Below are 16,231 nucleotides of genomic sequence, written 5' to 3'. Positions count from 1 at the left end.
TTGTATGTGAACGTTTGAATCAAACACCCGATCATCACGTGGTGCATTGAAACAACGAACTGTCGCAATGGTGCACAGTTAGGGGAACACTTTCTTGAAATTATTATGAGGGATCATCTTATTTACTACCGTCGTTCTAAGTAAACAAGATGCAAAACATGATAAACATCAAATGCAATCAAATAATAATAGTGACATGATATGGCCAATATCACATAGCTCCTTTGATCTCCATCTTGGGGCTCCATGATCATCTTGTCACTGGCATGACACCACGATATCCATCATCATGATCTCCATCATTGTGTCTCCATGAAGTTGCTCGCCAACTATTACTTCTACTACTATGGCTAACGCGTTTAGCAATAAAGTAAAGTAATTTACATGGCGTTTCTCAATGACATGCAGGTCATATAAAAATAAAGACAACTCCTATGGCTCCTGCCGGTTGTCATACTCATCGACATGCAAGTCGTGATTCCTATTACAATAGCATGAACATCTCATACATCACATATAGATCATTCATCATTCATCACAACTTTGGCCATATCATATCACAAAGCACTTGCTGCAAAAACAAGTTAGACGTCCTCTAATTGTTGTTGCAAGTTTTACGTGGCTGCAATAGGGTTCTAGCAAGAACATTTTCTTACCTACGTGAAAGCCACAACGTGATTTGTCAACTTCTATTTACCCTTCATAAGGACCCTTTTCATCGAATCCGCTTCAACTAAAGTAGGAGAGACAGACACCCGCCAGCCACCTTATGCAACTAGTGCATGTTAGTCGGTGGAACCGGTCTCACGTAAGCGTACGTGTAAGGTTGGTCCGGGCCGCTTCATCCCACAATACCGTTGAAGCAAGATAAGACTAGTAACGGCAAGAAAGTTGAAAACATATACGCCCACAACAAATTGTGTTCTACTCGCGCAAGAAGAACTACGCATAGACCTAGCTCATGATGCCACTATTGGGGAACGTTGCAGAAAACAAAAAATTTCCTACGGTTTCACCAAGATCCATCTATGAATTCATCTAGCAACGAGTGATCGGATGCATCTACATACCTTTGTAGATCGCGAGCGGAAGCGTTCAAAGAACGGGGATGAGGTAGTCGAACACGACGTGATCCAAATCACCGGAGATCCTAGCACCGAACGGACGACACCTCCGCGTTCAACACACATACGGTCAGCGTAACATCTCCTTCTTATTGATCTAGCAAGAGGGAAGGAGAGGTTGAGGAAGATGGCTCCAGCAGTAGCACGACGGCGTGGTGGTGATGGAGCTGCAGTACTCCGTCAGGGCTTCGCCAAGCGCTATGGAGGAGGAGGAGGTGTTGGAGAGGGAGAAGGAGGCAACCAAAGGCATGGATGAAAAGCCCTCCTTCCCCCACTATATATAGGAGGGCCAAGGGGGGGGGGCGCCGGCCCTAGGAGATCCAATCTCCTAGGGGGGCGGCGACCAAGGGAGGTTTCCCTCCCCCCAAGGCACCTAGGAGGTGCCTTCCACTAGTGGGACTCTTCCCTTTTGTGAACCCTAGGCGCATGGGCCTCTTGGGGCTGGTGCCCTTGGCCCATGTGGCCCCCCGGGGCAGGTGGACCCACCCGGTGGACCCCCGGGACCCTTCCGGTGGTCCCGGTACAATACCGATGACCCCGAAACTTGTCCCGATGGCCGAAACAGCACTTCCTATATACAATTCTTTAGCTCCGGACCATTCCGGAACTCCTCGTGATGTCCGGGATCTCATCCGGGACTCCGAACAACATTCAGGTTACTGCATATACATATCCCTACAACCCTAGCGTCACCGAACCTTAAGTGTGTAGACCCTACGGGTTCGGGAGATATGTAGACATGACCGAGACGACTCTTCGGTCAATAACCAACAGCGGGATCTGGATACCCATGTTGGCTCCCACATACTCCATGATGATCTCATCGGATGAACCACGATGTCGAGGATTCAAGCAATCCCGTATACAATTCCCTTTGTCAATCGGTATGTTACTTGCCCGAGATTCGATCGTCGGTATCCCAATACCTCGTTCAATCTCGTTACCGGCAAGTCACTTTACTCATACCGTAATGCATGATCCCGTGACCAGACACGCACTTTGAGCTCATTATGATGATGCATTACCGAGTGGGCCCAGTGATACCTCTCCGTCATACGGAGTGACAAATCCCAGTCTTGATCCGTGTCAACCCAACAGACACTTTCGGATATACCCGTAGTCTACCTTTATAGTCACCCAGTTACGTTGTGACGTTTGGTATACCCAAAGCACTCCTACGGTATCCGGGAGTTACACGATCTCATGGTCTAAGGAAAAGATACTTTGACATTGGAAAACTCCAGCAAACGAACTATACGATCTTATGCTATGTTTAGGATTGGGTCTTGTCCATCACATCATTCTCCTAATGATGTGATCTCGTTATCAATGACATCCAATGTCCATAGTCAGGAAACCATGACTATCTGTTGATCAACGAGCTAGTCAACTAGAGGCTTACTAGGGACATGTTGGTGTCTGTTATTCACACATGTATTACGATTTCCGGATAACACAATTATAGCATGAATAAAGACAATTATCATGAACAAGGAAATATAATAATAATGCTTTTATTATTGCCTCTAGGGCATATTTCCAACACGTAGATGTTGTCAAGTTTCTTGCCGCTACTAGTCTTATCTTGCTTCAGCGGTATTGTGGGATGAAGCGGCCCGGACCAACCTTACACGTACGCTTACGTGAGACCGGTTCCACCGACTAACATGCACTAGTTGCATAAGGTGGCTGGCGGGTGTCTGTCTCTCCTACTTTAGTTGGAGCGGATTCGATGAAAAGGGTCCTTATGAAGGGTAAATAGAAGTTGACAAATCACGTTTTGGCTTTCACGTAGGTAAGAAAACGTGCTTGCTAGAACCCTATTTCATCCACGTAAAACTTGCAACAACAATTAGAGGACGTCTAACTTGTTTTTGCAGCAAGTGCTTTGTGATATGATATGGCCAAAGTTGTGATGAATGATGAATGATATATATGTGATGTATGAGATGTTCATGCTATTGTAATAGGAATCACGACTTGCATGTCGATGAGCATGACAACCGGAAGGAGCCATAGGAGTTGTCTTTATTTTTTGTATGACCTGCTTGTCATTGAGAAACGCCATGTAAATTACTTTACTTTATCGCTAAACGCGTTAGCCATAGTAGTAGAAGTAATAGTTGGCGAGCAACTTCATGGAGACACGATGATGGAGATCATGATGATGGAGATCATGGTGTCAAGCCGGTGACAAGATGATCATGGAGCCCCAAGATGGAGATCAAAGGAGCTATGTGAGATTGGCCATATCATGTCACTATTATTATTTGATTGCATGTGATGTTTATCATGTTTTTGCATCTTGTTTACTTAGAACGACGGTAGTAAATAAGATGATCCCTCATAATAATTTCAAGAAAGTGTTCCCCCTAACTGTGCACCGTTGCGATAGTTCGTTGTTTCGAAGCACCACGTGATGATCGGGTGTTAGACTCTAACGTTCACATACAACGGGTGTAAGACAGATTTACACATGCAAACACTTAGGTTGACTTGACGAGCCTAGCATGTACAGACATGGCCTCGGAACACAGAAGACCAAAAGGTCGAGCATGAGTCGTATAGAAGATACGATCAACATGAAGATGTTCACCGATGTTGACTAGTCCGTCTCACGTGATGATCGGACACGGCCTAGTTAACTCGGATCATGTTATACTTAGATGACTAGAAGAGGGATGTCTATCTAAGTGGGAGTTCATTGAATAATTTGATTAGATGAACTTAATTATCATGAACTTAGTCTAAAGCATTTACAATATGTCTTGTAGATCAAATGGCCAACGTAGTCCTCAACTTCAACGCGTTCCTAGAGAAAACCAAGCTGAAAGACGATGGCAGCAAGTGTACGGACTGGGTCCGGAACCTGAGGATCATCCTCATAGCTGCCAAGAAAGAATATGTCCTACAAGCACCGCTAGGTGACGCTCCCGTCCCACAGAACCAAGACATTATGAACGCTTGGCAGACACGTGTTGATGACTACTCCCTCGTTCAGTGCGGCATGCTTTACAGCCTAGAGCCGGGGCTCCAAAAGCGTTTTGAGAGACATGGAGCATATGCGATGTTCGAAGAGCTGAAAATGGTTTTTCAAGCTCATGCACGGGTCGAGAGATATGAAGTCTCCGACAAATTCTTCAGCTGTAAGATGGAGGGAAATAGTTCTGTCAGTGAGCACATACTCACTATGTCTGGGTTACATAACCGCTTGACTCAACTGGGAGTTAATCTCCCGGATGATGCGGTCATTGACAGAATCCTCCAGTCGCTTCCACCAAGCTACAAGAGCTTCATGATGAACTTCAACATGCAGGGGATGGGAAAGACCATCCCTGAGTTATTTTCAATGCTGAAATCAGCGGAGGTAGAAGTCAAGAAGGAACATCAAGTGTTGATGGTGAATAAAACCACTAAGTTCAAGAAGGGCAAGGGTAAAAAGAACTCCAAGAAGGACGGCAAGGGAGTTTCCGCGCCCGGCAAGCAAGCTGCCGGGAAGAAGCCAAAGAATGGACCCAAGCCCGAGACTGAGTGCTTTTATTGCAAGGGAAGTGGTCACTGGAAGTGGAACTGCCCCAAATACTTAGCGGACAAGAAGGCCAGCAAAACAAAAGTTATATGTGATATACATGTAATTGATGTGTACCTTACCAGTAATCGTAGTAGCTCCTGGGTGTTTGATACCGGTGCAGTTGCTCACATTTGTAACTCAAAGCAGGAGCTGCGGAATAAGCGGAGACTGGCAAAGGACGAGGTGACGATGCCCGTCGGGAATGGTTCCAAGGTCAATGTGATCGCCGTCGGCACGCTACCTCTACATTTACCTTCGGGGTTAGTTTTAAACCTTAATAATTGTTATTTAGTGCCAGCTTTGAGCATGAACATTGTATCGGGATCTCGTTTAATTCGAGATGGCTACTCATTTAAATCCGAGAATAATGGTTGTTCGATTTATATGAGAGATATGTTTTATGGTCATGCTCCGATGGTGAATGGTTTATTCTTTATGAATCTCGAACGTAATACTACACATGTTCATAATGTGAGTACCAAAAGATGTAAGGTTGATAATGATAGTCCCACATACTTGTGGCACTGCCGCCTTGGTCACATAGGTGTCAAACGCATGAAGAAGCTCCATGCAGATGGACTTTTAGAGTCTCTTCATTATGAATCATTTGACATGTGCGAACCATGCCTCATGGGTAAAATGACCAAGACTCCGTTCTCAGGAACAATGGAGTGAGCAACCAACTTATTGGAAATCATACATACTGATGTGTGCGGTCCAATGAGTGTTGAGGCTCGCGGTGGCTATCGTTATGTTCTCACCCTCACTGATGATTTGAGTAGATATGGGTATTTCTACTTAATGAAACACAAGTCTGAAACCTTTGAAAAGTTCAAAGAATTTCAGAGTGAGGTTGAGAATCAACGTGACAGGAAAATCAAGTTTTTGCAATCAGATCGTGGAGGAGAAAACTTGAGTCACGAATTTGCCACACACTTAAGAAAATGTGGAATAGTTTCACAACTCACGCGGCCTGGAACACCTCAGCATAACGGTGTGTTCGAACGTCGTAATCGCACTCTATTAGATATGGTGCGATCTATGATGTCTCTTACCGATTTACCGCTATCTTTTTGGGGATATGCTTTAGAGACTGCCGCATTCACTTTAAATAGGGCTCCGTCGAAATCCGTTGAGACGACACGATATGAATTATGGTTTGGGAAGAAACCTAAGCCGTCGTTTCTAAAAGTTTGGGGATGCGATGCTTATGTCAAGAAACTTCAACCTGAAAAGCTCGAACCCAAGTCGGAAAAATGCGTCTTCATAGGATACCCTAAAGAAACTATCGGGTATACCTTCTACCTCAGATCCGAAGGCAAGATCTTTGTTGCCAAGAATGGATCCTTTCTAGAGAAGGAGTTTCTCTCGAAAGAAGTAAGTGGGAGGAAAGTAGAACTTGATGAAGTATTACCTCTTGAACCGGAAAATGGCGCAACTCAAGAAAATGTTCCTGAGGTGCCTGCACCGACTAGAGAGGAAGTTAATGATGATGATCAAGATACTTCTAATCAAGCTCCTACTGAAATTCGTAGGTCCACAAGGACACGTTCCGCACCAGAGTGGTACGGCAACCCTGTCTTGAAAATCATGTTGTTAGACAATGGTGAACCTTCAAACTATGAGGAAGCGATGGCGGGCCCAGATTCTGACAAATGGCTAGAAGTCATGAAATCCGTGATAGGATCCATGTATGAAAACGAAGTATGGACTTTGACTGACTTGCCCGATGATCGGTGAGCCATAGAAAATAAATGGATCTTTAAGAAGAAGACAGACGCGGATGGTAATGTGACCATCTATAAAGCTCGGCTTGTCGCTAAGGGTTATCGACAAGTTCAAGGGGTTGACTACGATGAGACTTTCTCACCGGTAGCGAAGCTAAAGTCCGTCCGAATTATGTTAGCGATTGCCGCATACTATGATTATGAGATATGGCAAATGGACGTCAAACGGCATTCCTTAATGGTTTCCTTAAGGAAGAATTGTATATGATGCAGCCGGAAGGTTTTGTCGATCCTAAGAATGCTGACATGGTGTGCAAGCTCCAAAGCTCGATCTATGGGCTGGTGCAAGCATCTCGGAGTTGGAACATTCGCTTTGATGAGATGATCAAAGCGTTTGGGTTTACGCAGACTTATGGAGAAGCCTGCGTTTACAAGAAAGTGAGTGGGAGCTCTGTAGCATTTCTCATATTATATGTAGATGATATACTTTTGATGGGAAATGATATAGAACTCTTGGACAGCATCAAGGCCTATTTGAATAAGAGTTTGTCAATGAAGGACCTTGGAGAAGCTGCTTATATATTAGGCATCAAGATCTATAGAGATAGATTGAGACGCCTCATAGGTCTTTCACAAAGCACATACCTTGATAAGATATTGAAGAAGTTCAATATGGATCAGTCTAAGAAGGGGTTCTTACCTGTGTTACAAGGTGTAAAATTGAGCTCAGCTCAATGTCCGACCACGGCAGAAGATATAGAAGAGATGAGTGTCATCCCCTATGCCTCAGCCATAGGTTCTATTATGTATGCCATGCTGTGTACCAGACCTGATGTAAACCTTGCCGTAAGTTTGGTAGGAAGGTACCAAAGTAATCCCGGCAAGGAACACTGGACAGCGGTCAAGAATATCCTGAAGTACCTGAGAAGGACTAAGGAAATGTTTCTCATTTATGGAGGTGACGAAGAGCTCGTCGTAAAGGGTTACATCGATGCTAGCTTCGACACAGATCTGGATGACTCTAAGTCACAAACCGGATACGTGTATATTTTGAATGGTGGGGCAGTAAGCTGGTGCAGTTGCAAGCAGAGCGTCGTGGCGGGATCTACATGTGAAGCGGAGTACATGGCAGCCTCAGAGGCAGCACATGAAGCAATTTGGGTGAAGGAGTTCATCACCGACCTAGGAGTCATACCCAATGCGTCGGGGCCAATCAAACTCTTCTGTGACAACACTGGAGCCATTGCACTTGCCAAGGAGCCCAGGTTTCACAAGAAGACAAGGCACATCAAGCGTCGCTTCAACTCCCTTTGTGAAAATGTTCAAGATGGAGACATAGATATTTGTAAAGTACATACGGACCTGAATGTAGCAGATCCGTTGACTAAACCTCTCCCTAGAGCAAAACATGATCAACACCAGAATTCCATGGGTGTTCGATTCATCACAATGTAACTAGATTATTGACTCTAGTGCAAGTGGGAGACTGTTGGAAATATGCCCTAGAGGCAATAATAAAAGCATTATTATTATATTTCCTTGTTCATGATAATTGTCTTTATTCATGCTATAATTGTGTTATCCGGAAATCGTAATACATGTGTGAATAATAGACACCAACATGTCCCTAGTAAGCCTCTAGTTGACTAGCTCGTTGATCAACAGATAGTCATGGTTTCCTGACTATGGACATTGGATGTCATTGATAACGAGATCACATCATTAGGAGAATGATGTGATGGACAAGACCCAATCCTAAACATAACTCAAGATCGTATAGTTCATTTGCTAGAGTTTTTCCAATGTCAAAGTATCCTTTCCTTAGACCCTGAGATCGTGTAACTCCCGGATACCGTAGGAGTGCTTTGGGTATACCAAACGTCACAACGTAACTGGGTGACTATAAAGGTAGACTATGGGTATCTCCAAAAGTGTCTGTTGGGTTGACACGGATCAAGACTGGGATTTGTCACTCCGTATGACGGAGAGGTATCACTGGGCCCACTCAGCAATGCATCATCATTATGAGCTCAAAGTGACCAAGTGTCTGGTCACAGGATCATGCATTACGGTACGAGTAAAGTGACTTGCCGGTAACGAGATTGAATGAGGTATTGGGATACCGACGATCGAATCTCGGGCAAGTAACATACCGACTGGCAAAGGAATTGTATACGGGGTTGCTTGAATCCTCGACATCGTGGTTCATCCAATGAGATCATCGAGGAGCATGTGGGAGCCAACATGAGTATCCAGATCCCGCTGTTGGTTATTGACCGGAGAGCCATCTCAGTCATGTCTACATGTCTCCCGAAGCCGTAGGGTCTACACACTTAAGGTTCGGTGACGCTAGGGTTGTAGGGATATGTATATGCAGTAACCCGAATGTTGTTCGGAGTCCCGGATGAGATCCCGGACGTCACGAGGAGTTCCGGAATGGTCCGGAGGTAAAGAATTATATATAGGAAGTGCTATTTCGGCCATCGGGACAAGTTTTGGGGTCACCGGTATTGTACCGGGACCACCGGAAGGGTCCCGGGGGTCCACCGGGTGGGTCCACCTGCCCCGGGGGGCCACATGGGCTGTAGGGGGTGCGCCTTGGCCTACATGGGCCAAGAGCACCAGCCCCAAGAGGCCCATGCGCCTAGGGTTCAAGAAGGGAAGAGTCCCACAAGGGGAAGGCACCCCCTAGGTGCCTTGGGGGGGAGGGAATCCTCCCTTGGCCGCCGCCCCCCTAGGAGATTGGATCTCCTAGGGCCGACGGCCCCCTGGGCTCCCTATATATAGTGGGGGAAGGAGGGCCTCTCAAACCACGCCTTTGGTGCCTCCCTCTCCCTCTCCAACACCTCCTCCTCCTTCGTAGAGCTCGGCGAAGCCCTGCCGGAGTACTGCAGCTCCATCACCACCACGCCGTCGTGCTGCTGCTGGAGCCATCTTCCTCAACCTCTCCTCTCCCCTTGCTGGATCAAGAAGGAGGAGACGTTATGCTGACCGTACGTGTGTTGAACGCGGAGGTGCCATCCGTTCGGCGCTAGGATCTCCGGTGATTTGGATCACGTCGTGTACGACTACCTCATCCCCGTTCTTTGAACGCTTCCGCTCGCGATCTACAAAGGTATGTAGATGCATCCGATCACTCATTGCTAGATGAACTCATAGATGGATCTTGGTGAAACCGTAGGAAAATATTTGTTTTCTGGAACGTTCCCCAAGAGTGTCATTCTTGAGAATAATCCCCGATTGTCTCCACACTTGCAGAGACACCAACAATGATCTCGCACAATTGAGGGTGAGGAAAAGATTCCGCCAGTAGCCACCCGAGGAGGCCCCTCTCCTCAAAGTACAGTCCTTGTGTTTGGTGGAGAAAGCGGCAATGCACCGCTCTCAATATTCTGGTTTGATCAAAAAAAGTTCTGGTTTGATGGCCAACACATGGTTGCCAGAGTGACTATCTCTAGCTGACCATCATAGATACGCTACTCTGTGTAGAAAGCTGAGTCGATGTAGTCGTTAATTATGATACTTTCAAGTCCAAGGATGTCGTTTGGCTTTGACGACATTGCAAAAGCAATTCCAATTATGTATGCTAGCCATCACTGACCTCTACTCCTTGTTAAGCTTAGGCGCGAAGAAACACTATGAATAGTGTTCATGTCCCATATCTCTTCTCGTGTTTAAATAGGGGTAGATATACCCCCCAGGAGTAGCATTACATTAACCTTTGATGTGATGTGATGCAACCACCTATCTGCCTCCATGCATTTTATTCCTGCCATAAGGGGTGGGGATGCATTTAGTGTCATGAGATCTCCCATATAATTGTGTTAATTTTCTTTATGTGCTCATAGTTCAGATGTGCTTTGGTTGAGTTTATTTAGATGATCACAGTTAATATAGCATTTTTTTCTTCATTTGGTGGCTGGCTAACATAAGCCACAGAGGACAGCGGTAGAAAAAGACACAGAGAGGAGCTGATAGATCGTGTTGGTGGAGAGAGAGAGAGAGAGAGAGATGAGCTATTGTTTGGTTAATTAGGTTAATCACAAAGTACTATCTAAGTAGGTGTGGAGAAAAACAACATATTTTAGAAATGTTGATACTCATGACTTCTACAAGTGATTTTTACTTGACTACTAGTACAGAGTAAAACTGTCCGCTCTGTATGGGATCGTTTGTTTCATCATTATTTCCTATTTTGTTCCAGAAAATGTTGGATCTTCTACAATAATTACTACTTTGCCTTATACTCCCTCTGTTCCTACATATAAGTGTTTTTAGAGAGTTCAATATGGATTACATACGGAGCAAAATAAGTCAATCTACACTCCTCCAAAATATGTCTATATACATCCGTATGTAGTTTATACTGAAATCTCTAAAAAGACTTATATTTAGGAACGGAGGGAGTATTAGAAAGGGAAAAAATGTACAGTCAAGAAAGGATTACAGAAAGGATCAGTGATAAGACCACGAGATCAGAAACATGTCTAGTCAGCACAACACCAAATGAACTACTCCCTAAATGTCTCTCCTAAAAGGCCAAAATCATCGGTCAAGGCCTACTGTTGAATCTGCTTTTGCTGGAGGAGATGTTTGTTTTGTTTTTTCTGCAAGTGCCATGCCATGTAGACCACAAATGTCAGCTACTTACTTCTCGGCTATTTTGGTCCAGTTGAGTTGAGCTTACGCCACCACGATTTAACACTCTTGGCCCCCAAAGAAATATCAGCCTTTTGCGGGTGAATGCAATGCGCCTTAATCCATACCTTCTTCGAGTAGATGTAGCCCAGTAGGATGTGCAATGTCGTTTCTGGTGCCCGATCACCAAAGGTGCAAACTATTGCAAAGCCATTCTCGTTTATCCAACCAATCAGCCGTCTAGTTTCTATTTGGCAATGACAGCCCCATGTACAACTTGATCTCCTTGTTTTCCGTATTTACACCACACTATTAAGGAAAAGCTTATACACAGACACTTACTAGTAGCGTGGGTTTATACCCCTCGCTACTGCTACTTACTAGTAGCGCGGGATTTTACCCCTCACTACAACTAAGTTGATAGCAGTAGCGCGTGTTTTTAACCCTCGCTACTACTAAGTGGTCTCTGCCGTGCCCCCCCCCGGGACATGCCATAGTAGTAGCGATGATTATAAACCTGCGCTACTATTTTGTGAATAGCTGTAGCGCAGGTCTGATGCCCACGCTACTGTACATTTCCACACCACCCACCCCGATCCACCCCACCAACCGTCCCACTCCACCCACCAGTCCACCATTGTTTGTCTCGAAAAAAAACACCCAACCCTCGATCCAGATCCCCTCCACCGCCAGCCTCCCTTCCACCTCCTCTCTTATCCCGATTCACCCCTCGTCTCCCTCCCATCCCACGCTACCGCCGCCCACCACCCCGGCGACCTCCCCACTGGCGATCCCCGGCCTCTCCCTCTCCTTCTCCCCTGCATCTTCCTCCGAGGCGCGGCAAGGGGAGGCCGCCGTCGTCGCCGCCGCCGCGCGCGATCCGGGAGGGCAAGAGGGGAGGCGGACGCGGGCGAGGAGATGGCATCGGAGGACGTGGTGGGGAAGAGCAGGGGCGGCACGGCCATCAACACCATCGTCAACCTGGCTGAGGAGGCCAAGCTCGCGCGCGAGGGCGTCAAGGGCCCCGGCCACCAGGTCCTCACCGTCTGCAAGTCCCTCTTCGCCGGAGGCGTCGCCGGCGGCCTGTGAGTACCCTTCCTCCTCCCTTCCGCCCGCCCCTCAGATCTCGTTTGGTAGAGTTGTTGGTCTCGATTAAAATTCGCATCTGATTGATTAATTTCATCTATGATCTATACCATTTCCCTGTGCCCACATGACCGCTTCGTGATCTGTAGTACGTTAGGCAGAATCTGCTGTCGAGCATTTTGACTAATGTTAATTGTTTTGTTTGGATCAGTTTGCTGACGCTTAAACCCTAGCAATAGACCATTAGTCTGAGGTGAATAACACTGGATGGGGTTATATTAGCATTTCTCGTCATCCTGTTACCATCAATTCAATGTCAAATTTGTATGTTGTTGTTTTTCACTGTTTTTAAAATGCTATCTCTAATATTCTGCAAAATGAGCTCCTTTAATTGGAGCTACTTTGGGGCTGGACATTTTATATCCAAGATTAGTGTATCAAGTTGCTAAACCCCCCAAATAAGTCGATTCACCAGGCTTTATGATCTGGATCTTAATTACTGGCACATTCTTTATTTGAGGTGTCAATTATTGGTGCATTCTTTATTGGCACCTTCTTAAGTATGTGGTATGTGGTTCTTCATGATGTCATGAAATCCCATTATCTAAAGCTGAGCATCTAAGTGCCTACTTGATGTAATAATATATATTTGATTGGTACAGGACTATGGCTAGTTGATCTGTCTTCCTCGGTTGGGACTCTAGCTATCGAATGTTGTTATAGTTGTTGGAGTCAAAGATGGCTTTGCCTTTTGCTTTGCTTTTTAGCCACTTGGAAACATTGCATACTTGAGAACAAGTTGCTAAACTACAGTCCCTCCAACACACAGAAGTATCGATTAACCACAGGCTTTAAGAATCTGGATTTAATGTTAATTACTGATGCATTCTGAATATGGTCTGTCTATTATAATTCAAGCCATGTTTTGTCTTATAGCTAGTTATTAACATTTGTTGCATTCATGGAACCATTTCTAACTTTTGGTGGCCACTCAAAGTAAACTTCTTTGAGTGCACAGTAATTGCTCACGTTTTCAGTTCTGAATCATCATGAGGAAATAATGCTAATAGTATTCCGATCTCAGTTTCAGTCATGTGCTGCTTGGCCCTTCACCGTGGACACTCACCACTAACTACCTATCTTGTCTTGTCACGTACCTGAAAAATGCTAAACTAAAAGGCATGGTTGTTGCCCGAAACAGAGTAGCCCCTCCTCTGTTTTTGCAACCCTACCATCGGGTCTCTCTTGACAGCAAGTAACCCAGGTTCATAGCTATTGTAGGGCAGATGCTATGTAGAGAATCAATTAATTTCCTCTAGAAATGCTCGAGTGGTGATTTGGCGAAATTTGGAAATACTAGTTCTGCATCATGGCATGGATACTGTTAAGGGAGATATCATCTATTTATCCGGACAAAGCGCATATGCGAAGCCTTTGATTCGAGGTAAAAATGGTGCATCGCCTCTCCCTACAAGGTGTTAGTTTTAGCATCTAGTTCTGCATCATGGCTGTAAACTGAACTTGGTTCAGTTAAAAACTGCACTGTCCAATTTGGACAGCAAGCTTAGATCTGAAAAATGAGTTAGCTAGGCTTAGAATTTTGAGTTGGCCCCTTTACATAAGTTTTAGATAAAGTTCCAAGGTTTCTTTAGAGTATTTATTTGTGTCGTTTGGATGTACGGTTTGAGAGCAGCCATCAATTTAGTTTCTGTCCCGAAATATATGTTCCTGGGTACAGTATTTTGATATGGGAGATTAGGCCCTGTTAGAGGTGGTATTAAAATAAAGTTACAACATGAAAATTTTAGAGGCTGTTCTGTAGATACTTAAACACATATCACTTGTCAGGTTTCGTTCGTTATATTAAATACTATGAAATTATCAAAGTGGGATGTACTATGTTGGACAGAATTTTATGTTTGGACTTGGGTGAATGTAACCAGACTTATACTCTCAGATTTTGTCATAGTTGATGGTGTGAGGACTTATAATGTGATAAAGTATATACGTTGTTGCAACACCAAAATCATTGAAATATATTTCCTTTTTTTGCTGCCGATGACATCTCCATAAAGTAAGGATTTAGATAACATCATATGTTCAGAGTTCAGTTCTTTTCTTATCTGAAACTAACATATTTTACAATGGGCATGATGGATGTTGCAAGTTCATTGATGACAGCCAAGGGTTCATGCTCGGAAACGACTACATCTTGCTCTACGTTGTCGGCTCAGCTAGAGTCCTTAATCATGAGGAGATGGGACACGTCGATTGTTAGAGTACACTTGACAGGTGCACTTTGTGAAATTCTAGCCAGAAGATTGATAGCATGCTTGCCTGCTTGTTCTTTTCAGTTCAAATAAATGTTCCTTTTCTTGTTGAATCCAAAGTAGCTAGCGGAGATCAAGAGAAAAGGTTGTTGATTGTCCCAAAGTTCTTGGACCATTTAGTTTGAATAGCCAGTGAGGAATTAAGCATATATTTTCAGCATGAGCCCCTTTAAATTGCTAGATGAGAAAGAATCTAAACTTAATTAATGGGTCTTGTGAATTGGAATATACCATTTAGTTGAACTGATGCAATTTGCGTACTAACAAGTTTTCACTTTCTCGACATGGGCGCAGGGGTGACCGACGCTGACTAGCGCAGCCGGTGGGCGTTGTGCTCTTCAACCACTCAGAGGCGGACTTCTCCGTGAAGCTGGTGGCCATGTCGCATAGATGATTGTCCAGGTGATTTCAACGCCGGAGGTCGCCGAGGTGGTGGACCTCGACGCCACCGTCCGGGGGAGGGAGGATTCGGGTCCACCGACGTCTAAGCTCCGAGCCTTGGTAGATACATCTAGGGAAGTTGTCTGTTTAGGTTGATGATGGAACACCAGGGAAGGTACCCACCTTTCGATGATCATTGTGTGTGTCTGAAGTTAAATGGAATCTTGAGAATGTTATGTGATGTTGGTTAGGTTTGCACTGGACGTATTGCCATCCATGAATACTACATCTAACTTTTATTTTTTTAATTCCTAAATTATTAGTAGTAGCGTGGGAAACAAATGAGCGCTACTAGTAGTTAGGTTGATGAATTCTTCTAGTGAACTATGCATCATAAGCGTCTTTTGCTCTATACTGACCTTTGGAGTTAAGGTTCCCACTACTGTAAAATAGCCTAGCAGGCAGTCGCGGCACATTAGAGCGGGAGGCCACCTCTCCCAAGAGACCCAAACCTACTGTGCACAGTGTCATGTGGCATTGAAGTATGGTGAGGGTATGCTAGTACGAACCTGAGTGGATGTGCGCTCGTAAATCCTGATGCTTCCAAGTCATAACATAAAGATCGATAACATTGTAAAAGCAATTCCAAGTTCCCAACTAAGTGTGAAGCGTTGGACTCTACTTCCGGCTTGGCTATGGTTTGAAGAATGACTTCTTTTATGAATAATGCCCATGCATGTTCCATTTCTCTTCTTGCAATTGAATGAAGCACTAATTTCTATGTTTAAATAAGAGGTACCATCACATTATTAACAAGGATCACTTTAGCTACATGTAAGTTGCCTGAATTTTGAATTTGGGTAGTCGATTTTATGATCGTTGATTCTAGCTCTGAGATTCGTGTTGTGTTTTTTATGGGCAATTTTGTGAGGTGGTTTGGGCTAATGTTTTTTTACTGACCATATATTTGGGCCAGGTAATTTGCTACTGGGTTGAAGCCCATTATGTGTACCACCCAGCCCATCCCTTTTCCCTTTGTTTTTCTATGTTTTTCCTGCTTGTATATGTTTCCCCTTTTTTCCTTTAAGTTGGGTTTTTAGGTATTTTTGTGTATGCAATATATCTGAAGTAGTATGTATTTTCCTGTTTGTAAAGAGTGTCCAAACATGCACATAACTTGCTCCTTGTTTATATGTGTATTTTCCTGTTTGTAAAGAGTGTCCAAACTTGCACATAACTTGCTTCCTGTTTGTATGTGTTACCCAATAACCTTCCCTTTTCCCTTCGGTTTTCTATGTTTTTCCTGTTCGTATGTATTTTCACAATCAGAAAGCACTGTTTGGACACTCTTCCTATTGGAGTTGCTAGATTCAT

General features: G+C 44.5%; 1 protein-coding gene across 1 annotated transcript; it reads left to right on the top strand.

Moving 5' to 3' along the window:
* The first annotated feature begins 11,688 nt into the window (after positions 1–11,688).
* On the top strand, positions 11,689–15,173 carry LOC123128648 (mitochondrial adenine nucleotide transporter ADNT1). Its single transcript, XM_044548718.1, has 3 exons — positions 11,689–12,145; positions 14,314–14,438; positions 14,771–15,173. The coding sequence occupies exons 1-3, from the start codon at positions 11,979–11,981 to the stop codon at positions 14,788–14,790; spliced, it is 312 nt and encodes a 103-aa protein (XP_044404653.1). The 5' UTR covers positions 11,689–11,978; the 3' UTR covers positions 14,791–15,173.
* The last annotated feature ends 1,058 nt before the right edge of the window (positions 15,174–16,231 follow it).

This window comes from Triticum aestivum, chromosome 6A (genome assembly GCF_018294505.1).
Source record: "Triticum aestivum cultivar Chinese Spring chromosome 6A, IWGSC CS RefSeq v2.1, whole genome shotgun sequence".
Taxonomy (NCBI): Eukaryota; Viridiplantae; Streptophyta; class Magnoliopsida; order Poales; family Poaceae; genus Triticum; species Triticum aestivum.
The sequence above is the reverse complement of the archived record's forward strand: the minus strand, read 5'-3'. Positions and strand labels throughout refer to the sequence as shown.